The 14,999-nt window shown below is 45.4% G+C and overlaps 1 protein-coding gene across 1 annotated transcript in view; it reads right to left on the bottom strand.

Annotated features, from left to right (window-relative positions):
* ewg (DNA-binding protein Ewg) overlaps positions 1-14,999 on the bottom strand; it is a 113,136-nt gene that overhangs the window by 48,913 nt on the left and 49,224 nt on the right. The window contains exons 6-8 of the mRNA XM_080286320.1: positions 10,581-10,776; positions 4,825-4,937; positions 3,686-3,790 (exon numbers count right to left, since the gene is read on the bottom strand). Of these exons, the coding sequence (XP_080142446.1) occupies positions 3,686-3,790; positions 4,825-4,937; positions 10,581-10,776 (414 nt within the window). The remainder of the gene's footprint in view (positions 1-3,685; positions 3,791-4,824; positions 4,938-10,580; positions 10,777-14,999) is intronic.

The following is a 14,999-nucleotide window of genomic DNA, read 5'->3' as shown; positions in this document are numbered from 1 at the left end:
CAGATAGATTTATGCCAGACTCGATCGAAAGCCTTAGAGATGTCAAGTGCAATGCCAAAGCTTTCGCCAAGACCCGAAAGGAGGATGACCAGGAGTCTAAACGGTAGGGGAGAAGATCGCCAGTGGAGCGTCCCTGACGGAACCCATACTGACGATCAGAAAGAAGGTTGTATTAGGAAAGATGCTTTAAAATTTTTCTATTAAGGATTGACTCAAAAACTTTTGAGATACAGGATGTTAAAGCAATTGGATGATAGTTAGAGGGTTGGGAATGGTCAACCTTCTTAGGGACTGGCTGAATGAGAACAAACTTTGTAATTTATAATATTTAGTTGCTAATCATTCTAAAGAAATTCAAGAAACACTTTTATAAGGAAGGTGTTTGGAGTTCATTTACGGTACCAGTAGGCTCACTGCAGCACTGAAACTACCACTTGCCAGTAACCCAAGCCTACCCAAAGCCTGACCTTGAGCATATAAGGTGCAGGGTGATTTTCTGGGACATTTTTTTGGAAAAAAAAAGTCTGCATTTTATGCCCGAAAATACGGTACTGTATATATATATATACGCGTATATTTTGTCTGTAGTGTAGGTAAGAGATGGGTGAGAGCTAGGAGGGTTAGGTGTGGCAGGGAGGTTTTGAAAGTGAGTGAGTTGGATAAAAGAGAGAAAAAGATAGAGTATCAGGAGAAATTGAAAGATGAGTGGAACGCAGTGAAAGATTGGGAAAATGGCAGCGTGGAGGAGGAATGGCAGTTGTTTAAGAGTGCTGTGGTGGGGCATGCAGAAGAGGTGTGTGGTGTGAGACGTGTGGGTGGTGGTGTAAGAAAAGGAAGTGAATGGTGGTGCGAGGAAGTAAGTATGGCTGTGGCTGAGAAGAGACGTGCATATGAAGTGTGGCTGCAGAGGAAGGATGAGATGTCATATGAAAGGTATAAGGAAAAGAGGAATAGAGCGAGAAGGGCTGTGCGTGATGCTAAAGTGGCAGCAGATGAGAGGTGGGGTAGGCGGCTGACAGAGAATTTTCAACAGAATAAGAAAATGTTTTGGAAGGAGGTGAAAAGGGTGCGAAAGGGAGAGTCTGGGAAGGAAGAACGAGTAAAAGCAGAGGATGGAAGGATGTTAATTGAGATGGATGCAGTAAGGAAGAGATGGGCAGAGTATTTTGAAAGATTGTTAAATGTAGAGGAGGAAAGGGTGGCTGAGATTGTGTCGGATAGAAGGGTGTAAGGAATAAATGTGTTGGGAGAGATGAATGATTCTTTGATCACGAAGGAGGAAGTGGAGAAGGCAGTAAAGGAGATGAAAACAGGGAAAGCTGCAGGTATGGATGGGTGTGCTGTGGAATGCCTGGAGGGTGGTGGAGTGACTATTGTTGACTGGTTAGTAAGATTGTTGAATGTGTGCTTTGAGAAAGGTATGGTGCCAATTGACTGGGCAAGTGCTTGTGTGATCCCGTTGTATAAAGGCAAGGGTGATAAGTATGAATGTACTAGCTTTAGGGGTATAAGTCTGTTGAGTGTTGTAGGTAAAGTGTATGGTAGAGTGTTAATTATGAGAGTTAGAGAGGGTACAGAGGGAGTGATTAGTGATGAGCAGTGTGGCTTTAGGAGAGGGAGGGGATGCATTGATCAGGTGTTTGCTGTGAGACAAGTGTGTGAAAAGTATTTAGCAAAAGGCAAGGATGTGTTTTGGGCATTTATGGATTTAGAGAAAGCGTATGATAGAATTGATAGGGAGGCTTTGTGGACTGTTTTAAGATTGTATGGACTTGATGGTAGGTTACTAAAAGGGGTGAAAAGTTTTTATGTAAATAGTAGAGCGTGTGTAAGAGTGGGAAATGCTGTGAGTGATTGGTTTCCCGTGAGAGTGGGGCTGCGACAGGGATGTGTAATGTCGCCTTGGTTGTTTAACATTTACATGGATGGTGTTGTAAGGGAGGTGAATGCAAGAGTTTTAGGTGGTCTGAGTCTGGTAAATGTTGATGGAGGAGAGTGGAATCTGAAGCAGCTGCTGTTTGCAGATGATACTGCACTGGTGACTGATTCAGAGGAGAGATTGAGACAGTTGGTAGAGGAGTTTGGAAGGGTGTGTGAAAGGAGGAAATTGAAAGTAAATGAGAATAAGAGTAAAGTGATGAAGTGTACGAGGTTGATAGATGGTAGGGGGATGAATATAGTTTTGAATGGTGAGTTGCTTGAGGAGGTAGATTGTTTTAAATATCTAGGGTCACATGTTGCTGTGGATGGAAGAATAGATGCAGAAGTGAAGTTTAGAATAAATGAAGTAGGAAAGGTGCTGGGAGGATTGAAAAAAGTGTTTAAATGTCGTTCGCTTAGAATGGATGTAAAGAGAAGGCTGTATGAGGGTGTTGTGGTACCGACTGCGTTATATGGGGCTGAAACATGGAATATGGGTGTAACAGAGAGGAAAAGTTTGAATGTAATGGAGATGAGATGTCTGAGGAGTATGTGTGGAGTGACGCGTATGGATCGAGTGCGAAATGATGAAGTGCGAAGGAGAACTGGAGTTGTTCGGGAGATGGCTGGTAGAGTTGAGCAGAGGGTGTTGCAATGGTTTGGGCATATGGAGAGAATGGATAATGAGCGATTGGTGAAAAAGATAACTAGATCTGATGTGAGAGGTGTGAGGCTGAGAGGAAGACCACGAATAGGATGGATGGACAGTGTGAAGAGAGCGCTGGATGCGAGAGGGATGTCTGTTGAGCAAGGAAGAGTGGCTGTGCGTGACAGAAATAAATGGAGAGAAATTGTGAATGAATAAGTGATGACGCAGCCCTGAGGGGATATTCTCCCGCATTTGGTCTGATCAGCTAGTCAGGTCAGGCGCGGGAAAGGGGATGGGTCTGTTATGATGTGGCAGGGGTAAACCAGTTCTGCTGTCGGGCCCTGCTGCGGATGTCACTGATTTCATTGCGCAGTTGACCCTTGTGCGGTGTGATGCGGTGAGGATCTGTCCGTTCTCCCCTTTGGAGCCAAGATGCGAATGAATGTGTTTGAATGGATGAGTAAATGGAGAGTGAGTCGTCCTGTCTCGGCTACCTCCCTTTCCTTGGGGGAAGCAGCCTAGGTATATAGATAGATAGATAGTAAATGTGCATCATGAAGACACAAAGCAGTGTGTATGTAATTCACCGGGTCGGTCAGGATCACTTGATGGTCGTGATCGTCAGCTTTTACCCTCCTGGAAAGGAGCCGAGAGCTCATATAGTCTGATCTAAGGGCAAGGCTGTGACCTTCACACATGCACACACCCATCCCCATGCTCAAGGGGGACAGTGACCACCTACTTTGTCTGAAACTTTTCGCAACCTGAGCGAGGTGCAAACTCCCGTCTACCAGATGGCAAGCAAGAACGTTACCACTGTGCCAGCGAGCGGTGTGTGTGTGTGTGTGTGTGTGTGTGTGTGTGTGTGTGTGTGTGTGTGTGTGTGTGTGTGTGTGTGTGTGTGGTGATAGCTGAGTAGCCTAGGGAAGAAGGAGGGATGGGATAAACGGGATGAGGGGGTGGGGGATGGGACAAAGGAGTCATGAACGAAGAGTGACGTACATGCTGGGGGGAAAAGAGAAAATATGACATTTGCCTCACCTCACCTGTCCTGCTTTCTCTGTTCATGACTGTACATAATCAAAATGAAGAGGCTTAGATTAAACTATACAATACCTGAGTTTTCTCCTCCTCCTCACTAAACGCTGGCAAGAGATCATCCCTCCCGTGGTATTTGTAACAGTTGACCACAATCTGACGGAGTGCTGTTGTCCACGACACCTGTAAATATTCAGTATTCTTCAGTGCAGAGCTGGAGAGATGCCTTCATGTGGTGCAACGATATAGCCAGGTGGCGAAGCTGCCCGGTTATAAAAACGTACCTCAACTCCTTTAAATTCCTTCAAGAGGAGGATGGTGGGCTGCATGAGAGGAGAAGTTTCATCCTGCAGTTCACAAGAGTCAATCAAGTTCAGATGAACATAGGTTGCTACCACAGCACATGTACTAATACTGCTGAGGACTTGGTAGGAAAAAAAAAAAAAGTCAATAAAGAATACTTCAAGCAACAACTGCCTGATACGGTACTGTACAGTTGGGAATACTGGGAAATCAGTTTTATATGTGGCATAATAAAAAAAAAAAAAAAAGGGGGGGGGGGCTGGAGAGCAATACCTTCATATGGTGGAACTGATTATAATTCCATGGCTTTCCAGCCTGGCTTTACATATGCCCCTCAACTTCCTCCTTGTTCCCCAAAGGGAGGATAAGCGGCTGCAGGAATGGCAGTTTTGGTTCACAGTCAGCTGGGTTTACATTCAGATGAGCCTGGAGTTGCAACTACAGTACTACTACTACAGCAGAAAATAGGAGCTTGCTTATACTATGTCTCACTTCACTTTAACTCCCTTATTGTTGTTGATACTCCTGGGTATTTCATTCAAACTAACATAAACACATTTAGTAACAAGTGTTAGAAATCCCATCATTCAAAGTCTTCAAAAACTATCCTAAGTCAACCTTGATGGAATCTGGCCACCCCCCAGAACTTAAATATTAAGTCATGGTTGTCCACAATTTGATGAGCCTTTGTTATAAGGTAGGAATGAGTCTCCTTGGTTACTAGTCAAATTTACCCACCAACTGAACTACACTTGGCCATCAGCTAAACTTAAATGGGATTACAGAGCTTTGTTACACGAGAAAAAAACACACCATACGAATCTACGGGACTTGGGCCAACACCAGATGATTCTGTTCAACAGAGAGAAAACTTAGTAGTCAAAGTGCTAAAAATGCAGGGGAACAGAGCCTACCTTCTGTTTTTGATCATCAGACCGGGCATCCATCCTGACATTGGCCCAGGGTACATCCTTTGGCCACCATGGCGGTCTGGTTGATTCTTTACCCCAACCAGGCTTACCTCGACCTGGAAAACAACACCGCTGTCACTACAGCCCAAATTCCACCTGCATTAGCAGACATATTAACACAAATTCCAGAAAGATTTTTGCCTCTTCCATCTTAGAACTTTCTCCTGCAGCAATCACTTGAACAAATCTAGCTGTGAAAGTGCTAAAAAAAAATTATATCAACATACCAGATACTGAACTATACTGCTAAGGAAGGAATGACTCTTGCATTAAAGGGTTAGATAGAAAATGGTTGAGAATGGTTCATGAGTTGGACTGAGAATGGGTGAGTTTTAATGAGTTGAACTAAAAATGGGCATGTGTCAAAATGAAGTTGTGCTGCATGGCCACCATGCACATATATATCTCACTTACACAATTACAATCTATTGCCTGGCTTTGGCAAGATTTTTTATTAACCTTGGATGGCATTTGGCCAAGGACACTGGTTCTCAAACTAGGTGTCATAGACCCCAAGGGAGCCATAGCAGAATTCAAGGGGGACCATGGTGGGCTAGTGTAAGTAGTAAATCAGAGTGTCTGCCTCACACTCAGGTGAGGGGGCCATGTGTTTAAGCTTGTTGTCTTGCTCCCTCTCACACTATTGTATACTTGGTACGTTTCGACACTGCTGAACCAATGAGTGAGCATGAAAATATACGGCAAAGTTGCAACACTTTGTTTGCAATATGCAGGGGTGAACTTGTTATTGAGCAAACTATATATAAAGTCCCGTTCGCTTCTATAAAAGGGATTCTTCCAAGAGATTTACGATTGTGTACTGGGTGCAAGTGTGTCTCCCTCGCTCCCTGTTGTAACCTCCCTCTTGGCCACGACCCAAGTTGGTGTCCGCAAATATATGTTTGTGAGAAACATCTACTGCTTTCAGTACAGTATTCTAGTGTTGCTTGTGAGATATTTAACTGATATTTGTATTGTGAATTTGACATACCCCAGTTCAATGATGTAAATGGCCAGGCAAAACCCCAACGTTAGACGGGGTATTGTTTATCGGGGTACTTTTAACATGTAAAGTAATGGACACAAGTCAAGAGTGAGAGCAGTGGAAATGAGTTATTTAAGAGGAGCCTGTGGAGTCACGTGGAGAGACAGGCTGACGAATGAGGATATAAAGGAGCGTTGTGGTGTGGATGTGGATGTGATAGGAAGCGTAATGAGGAACACACTGAGGTGGTTTGGCCATGTGGAGAGGATGGAGGGTGAAAGACTGACGAAGAGAGTGTATGTGAGTGAGGTGGAGGGGGGAAGAGGGAGGGGGAGGCCGAGGATGAGATGGAGGGATGGGGTGGAGAGGTATATGAGAGAGGAGGGTGTGAGTTGGGAGCAGGGCAGTGAAATGGCGGGGGACAGGGCGACTTGGAGGCGACTTGTTTGTGGCCACCCCAAACGGGATTGAGGCGTCTGGCAATAGATAGATAGATAGATAGAAGTAATGGCGAATGTTTACCAGCCTTGGGTTTCCCCCCCAAACAAGTCCAAAACCAACCCAAATGAGCCCAAAAACAAGTTTAAAGCCAATCTAAATGGCCTCACAGCTGTAAAGGAAGCTAACCTAAGCCTAGCACCTGTAAACAACTCACTGAAACCAACATATAATATTTGAAAATCATAAGGAATAGGTTAGAAAATATCAAACACCTCTCATCACTTACTTCTTGCAAGTCCATGTCCAGTCCTGGTCATCATCCTTGCTATCCCTTCAAGGCTAGGGGACATGGTGTTCCCTAGCACTCACTCATCCTCCTCAGAGCCCTCAAATCTCATCTCTAGGGGAGGGTTGGAGAGGGTGGAGGAAACCTGGCAAGGTGGGGTGATTGTAGCGGGAGACTGATACAGTGGCTCTGGGGGTGGTGATGGAGTGCGATGCGATGAGGCAGGCAATGGTGATGGGGTGCAATGCCATGGCTCAGCCGGTGGTGATGGGGTACGATGCAATGGCTCAGGCAGTGGCGATGAGGTGCGATGCGATGTCTCTGGGAGTGGCGATGGAGTGTGATGTGATGACCGAGGAGGTGGTGAGGGAGACAGCTGCGAAGACCAGTGAAGTGGCGAGGGAGACCGCTGCGATGACTGATGAGGTAGCGATGGAGTCAGATGCGGTGGCTCAGGTCGTGACGAGGGAGACAGAGACAGAGGGCGAAGTGGTGAGGGAGATGGAGGCTGGGGCAAGGAAGGCAGTGATGTAGTGGTGGAGTGCCTTAGTGGAGACACAGGTGACACGGGAGACGGGCATTGGCTTGAGGTTAGGTCCAGCACTAGTGGCCGAGCACATCCTCGGCAGAAGACCCTGGGTGTTTCTCTGCCGGTTGATGGCAGGGTAGATGCTCTGCTGGTTGAAGGCTGGGGAGATGCTCTGCTTGTCGTGGGTTAGGGAGATCCTTTGTGGCTCGCTGGTGTGGTGGGGACCTGTTTAAAGATGGCAGTGATTGTGGGCTGCCTGGCCGCCCTCTTCTTTTCCTCCAGCATTATCCTGTACACCTTCATCCCCTCCTCCAGCCGAATAGCTGTGTCCCTGCTTCGTCCTGGGAGAGGGTCATGTGTGCACATCAGCACAATTATTTCGTCCAGCTTGGTCAGAATCTCCCTCAGAATTGTTACATTAAGGGCTCACACTTCAGGGACGGCCTCCTCCTCCTCCTGTGCCTCCTGGTGCACCCGCTGAATCTATATTGAGGAGCTCCTCACTGCCGAGCTCCTCCCCATGGCTTTCAAGAACCTCCTCCATGTCCTCATCAACCTCCCCGAAGCCTGCCTCGTGTGATAATTCCACTATGTCCTGCCACACACTCTGCACCAACGGAGCTTGCACACCCTCAGGGAGGCCGGTGAAGGAGTACAGACACTCTGGCCACAGCTTCCACCACACACCGTTCATGATGGGATGGCTAACTTCACACCACGCTGCAGTGATGTTCTCTATGGCGTGACGTATATTGTAGCCCTTCCAGAACTGCTGCACTGTTGTCCTATCGTCACTGTCACAGGCCCTCACCAACTGCTGCATAGTGCGGCGGAAGTAATACGCTTTAAATGCAGCGATCACCCCTTGGTCCATACATTGCAACAATTTCGTGGTGTTGGGAGGCAGGAACACCACTTCAATGTTGCTTGCCCATTCCTTCATCACAGGAGGGTGGCTAGGCATGTTGTCTACCAAAACAAGAAATCTGTTTGCCAAATTCTCCCTAGAGGCATACCTCTTCAAGACATGAGAGAGGTTCGAGTGGAAATATGACAAACAGATACAGTATCAGAAGTCAGCTAGACCTTTTTGCTGGACTTCCATATCACCCCAAGATTTTCTTTAACATACCCCACCAGAGCCCTGGGGTTCTCGGAGTGACAGACAAGGAGCCGCTTCAACTTGAGGTCGCTTTCGGTGTTGCCCCCCCGGCAAGAGTGTAAGCTGGTCCTTCAAGGCCTTGAACCCTGGTGTAGACTTTTCCTCTGTTGCAAGATATGTCTTGGAGGACATTCTCTTCCAAAAGGGTCCCAGTCTCGTCAAAATTCAAGACCTGCTTTGCACTGTAGCCACCCTCCTCCGATATCATGGATCAAGTGATAACAAGATTAAATTGTCTCCAACTGGTATATTCGCAGTACAGCTGGATGAGTCAATGGATGTGAGTTCTTGTGCACAGCTACTCGTATTTGTTAGACATGCATTCATCCATGACATCAAAGATAAATATCTGTTCTGCACACAGCTTGAAACTACCACAAGAGCCTTAGATGTGATGGTAAAATTGACTTCTTTCTTAACAGCTAATGGAACAGCCTGGAAAAAAATGTTGTGAAGTCTGTACTGATGGGGCTCCGGCAATGCTTGGATCAAAAGTGGGGCAACAAAAGCATGTCGAAAATGTAAGGTAGCTCCAAATGCGAAAGTGGTTCGCTGTACAATCCATTGTTTTGCACTGGCGCCAAAAACCATCCCTGACACTCTTGGCAAGATCCTAGAGGCAGTGGTAAAATGTCAATTTTGTGAAAACAGGAGATTCGAACTCACGCCTTTTCCAGAAACTCTGTGAAGATATGGATTCAGAGCACGAATCCCTCCTCTTTTGCTCCAGAGTGCGATGGCTCTCCAAGGGCAATATTGTGAACAGTGTATTTGGGCTTTGGAGAGAACTTAAACTTTTCCTGGAAATGAAAGGGAAGGATGATCTATTAAGTCTCTTCAACCAGACATTGTGGGAGTCATGTCTTGCATAACTGGCTAACATTTCTGAGCAGATAAACTGGCTGAATCTCAAGCTACATGGTGAGCAATGAAACATATTTCACCTCATAGACTGTATGTGTGCATTTCTTGCCAAACTCCATAATTGGCAAAGGAAAGTGAATGCAGAAAAAGTTGCCATGTTTGAGAATCTTTCAACTGTTCTTGACGAAACTGAAGAGGATCACATACTTGACCCATCACTCAAAAGTGAAATAATTCAGCACTTGAAAGCCCTGGAAAGTGAGCTCAAAAGATACTTCCCAGAATTCGAGGAGGAAGAAGGGACATTGGTGAGGAATCCTTTCTCTGACACTCTTAATATTGCTGCCATTCCCGATGATGTTCAGGATGAAATCCTTGACCTCAAGAATGGTTCTGCTGCCAGAGACCTTTATGAAGAAAAATCTCCAACCGTGTTCTGGTGCTCCATGTATTATCCATATCCACAAGTTAGTGAAATCGCATTTAGATTCTTCTTGCCATTTTCCACAACATATTTATGTGAATCTAGTTTCTCCACCCTTCTACACATAAAAAGTAAAACCCAAAACTGGTTGAATGTGGACCCAGCTTTGAGGTGTGCATTATCATTGACTCAACCTCGAATCAGTCGACTGGCTGAAAGTAAACCGTGTCACCCATCCCACTGATATGCCATAAAATATGCGTTCTGACTGATGGTTGTAAGCATTAAAATAAATGAAGAGCACCAAAAAGCTTTTTCAGTGGTGCTTCCTTGTGCTTATTTGTGAGGGGCTTGAGAGAAAATTGAAGGGGAGCCTTGAGGATGTTAAGATCCTCACAAGTGGGGAATGAAGTGAAAGAAATTGAGAAACATTGACCAAGGAGAAGGAACTTCAGTTTCAAATCCACAGCCCAAGGTAAGTGTTGGCATACAGCATTGAGAAAAACTTGGTCCAAGCTACAAGCTGGTGCTGCATGGCATCCAACATCAATGTTAACTGCTATCAAGGGGTGAAAAAGGTTTACACATGCATGCATGGCCATGGCCTTTCAAACATAAACATGTACTGTACCTCCAGACAATTTTATTTCTCTACTCTGTTCACTTCTATACGCACAGAAATGTCATCTTACCATCTTGAATGTCAAGCTGTACAATGAGATTAATACTAGAATATGGTGCTAGTCACAAAAAAATATTATGGAAAGGATGCAAATCCATACCACAGAATTATTCTGCCATTCATCCACAGGAAACATGCAGCAAATGAACAAAAACTTCAGAGTTACCTATGCAACATTTCAGCACCAAGGAAATGAAAGCACTAGTTGCAACTGTGTCATTTTCTACACTGGGAATGGGATGCCATCAATAACCAAAGGGAAAGCTTATGCAGAGAGAGACCAGGTCTAAATCTGAGCCAAGTTAAAGTGAAAAGAGTACAGTTACCTGTGGAGTATTTCAGCATGAGGGGAATGAAGGCCCTTAGTTGTGCTTGTGTCATTTTCTCCACTGGGGTAGGGATGCCATCAATAACCAATGGGGGAAGCTCGTGAAGAGAGGGGTCGTCCTGGGGAGGGGGTGGCGCCTGCTGGGCCAATGCATTCTCTAGTTCTGTCATCAGCATTTGTCGCAGCGTTTTCATCTGGTGGCAAGAGATGGCCTACAACTGCCTTCATCAACAAGATCATCATCCTGACCTTTATTTTCCAAAGAATCATCCACACATTATTCAAGTCTTACTTATCATCTTTTTGTTAGAGGAATGTCTTCATCCGGTGATAGATAGATCTGCAGCCCAGTTATACAAATGTCCCCCAACCCCCACCACACTAATTCTTATCAACCCAATTACCTTCCCTGAGTCTTTTTTTGTTTACTTTTCATTTTAATATTAAGTTGATTTTTTGTACCCCCTGGGGGTAGGGGGGGTTTTCAAGAATACTCCCCCAGTATCCCTGCTTGTCGTAAAAGGCGACTAAAAGGGTTGGCGGAGGGTTAGTACCCCTCCCCGGAAAACAACTAACTAAAAAAAACAAACAATAAGCCTCGGACAAGGACTGACCAAACGATGACGACCCAGGACCGGACAAAGGACTTGGTAATGGGTACTTGGAATGTAAGAGGAGCGAATGATGAGGTGAGAGAGAGAGAGATTGTCCAGGTGCTTGAGGGTGCGAAAGTGGATGTATGTGGAATAACTGAAACAAAATGGAGAGGAGAAAGTGTGAGAGAATGGGAGTATGGATGGGGTATATGTGCAGGAGTAGGTGAGAATGAGAGGGCAAAGGAAGGAGTATGTATAGTTGTGAGTAAAAGATGGAAGAAGAGCATAAGACAGTATGGATCAGTTGGGTCAAGGATTGTGTGGGTAAAGTTGAAAGTTGGAATACAAATGTGGGCGATTGTGTGTGTGTATGCGCCAACGCAAGATCGTGCTAGAAGATTGAGAGAAGAGTTCTGGACAAATGTAGAAGTGTGCATGGAAAAGTTTGGAAGGAATGAGAGAGTGTTTTTGATTGGTGATATGAATGGTAAAGTTGGGAATGTGAAGGTGGATGGAATAATTGGTGAGTGGGGTGTGCCTGCTGAGATAGATGAGAATGGGAGTGCATTAGTGGACATTTGTGCTGGGAGGGGGTTGATAGCCAATGCCCTCTTCAGGCATAAAATGATCCACAGGTATACATGGCGAGTGATGAGAAGGGTGGGTGGTGAACTGAATGAAAGGAAGGCAATGATTGATTATGTGTGTGTGGATGAAAGGATGTGAAGATGTGTAATGGATGCAAGAGTTTATAGAGGTTGGGAAAGTGGACTTTCTGACCACTACTTCGTGGTGGCCAGAATCAAGGTCCAATTAGAATGGAGAAATAGAAGAAGGGAAAGACGAGAGTTGCAAGGAGAGTGGAAAGGTTACAAGAGGATGAGAAAAAGGCAGAGTATAAGAGAGAAGTGGAGGAACGATTGGGCAAATATGAATTGGAGAAGATGGGAGACGTGGAAGGTGTGTGTAGGATATTTACAGAAGAAATATGTGCAGCATGTGATGTGGTGTGTGGAAGGAAGAGAAGACGGAGGGGGGTGCAAGGAACAGCATGGTGGACTGAAGAGGTGAAACAGGCTGTGGCACAAAAGAAGAAAGCATACAACGAATAGATGAGAAATAGGGGAGTGGAAGTTGAGAGGCGGAAGAGAGAGTTATATGTAGAAAGAAAGAGAGAGGTGAAAAGATTAGTAAGAGAGAGAGTAAGAAGAGAGTGGATGAGGAATTTGGAAGGAATTTGAGTGTAAAGTGGAGGGACTGTAAGAAAATGTTCTGGAAAGAGGTGAAAAGAGTAAGACAGGGTGGAAGTGAAGTTAGCAGGGGAGTGAAAGATAAAAATGGTAGATTACTAGTAGAGAAGGGAGAAAAAGTGACCAGATGGAGAGAACACTTTAAGGAATTGTTGAACGTAGAGGATGGAAGTAATGCGAGTATAAGTGGCTGGGGAATGGCTGGGAGAAGGAGGGAGGTGAGAAGACAGGAAGAAATCAGTAGGATAGAAGTTGTGGAAGCAATGAAGAAAGTTAAATCAGGGAAAGCCCCAGGAATTGATGGAGTGTGTGGTGAAATGCTGAAGCATGGGGGAGAGATGGTGGTAGAATGGATGTGGAAGATGTGCAGATTGGCCTGGAAGGAAGGTAGAGTCCCGGAGGATTGGAAGTCAGGTATAATTATTCCCTTGTACAAAGGAAAAGGGGAAAAAGAAGTGTGTGGTAATCATAGGGACATTTGTCTTCTTAGTATAATAGGAAAAATGTATGGTAGGATACCTATTGACAGAGTTAGAGAAAGAACAGAGAAATTAGTTGGAGAAGAACAGGGAGGCTTTAGGAAGGGAAGAGGTTGTGTAGATCAGATATTCATTCTTAGATCTTTAGTGGAAAAGTTTCTAGAGAAGGGAAAGAAGTTGTATGCGGCTTTCTTGGAGTTGGAGAAAGCATATGACAGGGTGGATAGACAAGGATTGTGGAAAGTGTTAAGAATATATGGAATAGATGGGAAGTTGTTGAATGCTGTGAAGAGTATGTACGATGGTGCGAAGGCTGCAGTGCGTGTGGATGGTGAACTAAGTGAATTTTTCTCTTTGAAAGTTGGGTTGAAACAGGGATGTGTCATGTCTCCATGGTTGTTCAATCTGTACATGGATGGGGTAATAAAAGAGGTACAAGGTAGGGTAGTGGATGTTGGAGTGGCCCTGGTGAGAGAGGATAATGTTTGGAAACTCCCTGTACTGTTGTTTGCAGATGATACTGTGTTGTTGAGTGAAGACGAAGGGGAGCTGCAAGGCTTGGTGGATGAGTTTGGGAGAATGTGTAAGAAACGGAATCTGAAGGTGAATGTAGGGAAGAGTAAAGTGATGGTCTTTGACAGAGGTGAAGTCAGTGAATGTACAGCGAGGTTGGATGGTGAGGAATTGGAAAATGTGAGTACGTTTAAGTACTTGGGTAGTGTGATGAGTAAGGATGGAGGTTTGGAGGGTGAAGTGCTGGAAAGGGTACAGCAGGGAAGAAAGGTTGCTGGTTCTTTGAAAGCAGTGATAAGAAACAGGGAAGTGAGCATGGAAGTGAAAAAGTTACTACATGACAGTATTGTGATACCAACTCTAACGTATGGAAGTGAAGCTTGGACGTTGTTGAAAGGACACAAGTCAAGAGTGAGAGCAGTGGAAATGAGTTATTTATGAGAAGCCCGTGGAGTCACGTGGAGAGACAGGCTGACGAATGAGGATATAAAGGAGCGTTGTGGTGTGGATGTGGATGTGATAGGAAGCGTTATGAGGAACACACTGAGGTGGTTTGGCCACGTGGAGAGGATGGAGGGTGAAAGACTGACGAAGAGAGTGTATGTGAGTGAGGTGGAGGGGGGAAGAGGGAGGGGGAGGCTGAGGATGAGATGGAGGGATGGGGTGGAGAGGTATATGAGAGAGGGGTGTGTGAGTTGGGAGCAGGGCAGTGAAATGGCGGGGGACAGGGCGACTTGGAGGCGATTTGTTTGTGGCCACCCCAAACGGGATTGAGGCGTCTGGCAATAGATAGATAGATAGACAGACTTTCCAGAGTTAGAGTACGGTGCTGCTGCTTCTTTGCAGAGGGCTCCCCCAATGCTAGAGATGATGCAGGGCGCTTGGAAGGCATGGCGAAACAATATGGAAAGGTGAAGAGACGCGAAAATATCCTCACGTACAGCAAAGCTGCAAGGAGAGGAGGGATGAGGACTCAACTGAGAAGCGCGCAAAAATTTTTTACCAGAGAAGGGTTAATTCGTTTTCTCTTGGCAAGAGAGCGCGGTGCACATTTTGAATTTTTCATACAGGATTCCATTAACCCCTTCATAGTTGCCGGCCTTGAACGACACTTTACTGTTTCAATGTCAGTGACGTTGAGTTAGGGCATCCTATACAAAACTGCAAACAATTATGGGAAGGGAACGAAGGTCACTGGTGTGTTTACACGACCCTACTCCACCATCCCAAGCATGCTTATGTTACATGCGCCCTAATTTTGAGTAAGTTTCTTTCAGCAAGAGAACATAATTTCTATCTATCTATCTATAGCCCGATGCCCTAATCCCGCAAAGGGTGGCCGCAGACAAAATGCCTCCAAGTCACTCTGTCACTCACCATTTGACTACCCTCCCCAGAACTCACTCCCCCTTCCCTCATATACCTCTCAACTCCAATCCTCCAGCTCATCTTCGGTCTACCCCTCCCTCTCCCTCCCTTCACCTCACCTACATACACCCTCTTAGTCAGTCTTTCATTCTCCATTCTCTCCACATGTCCAAACCACCTCAGTGTATTTCTCCTAATCTTCTCAACCACA

This window comes from Coenobita brevimanus, chromosome 111 (genome assembly GCF_032717465.1).
Source record: "Coenobita brevimanus isolate Jiangsu-jjx chromosome 111, ASM3271746v2, whole genome shotgun sequence".
NCBI lineage: Eukaryota > Metazoa > Arthropoda > Malacostraca > Decapoda > Coenobitidae > Coenobita > Coenobita brevimanus.
Note: the sequence above shows the minus strand (reverse complement) of the source record. Positions and strands in the feature narration are given on the sequence as shown.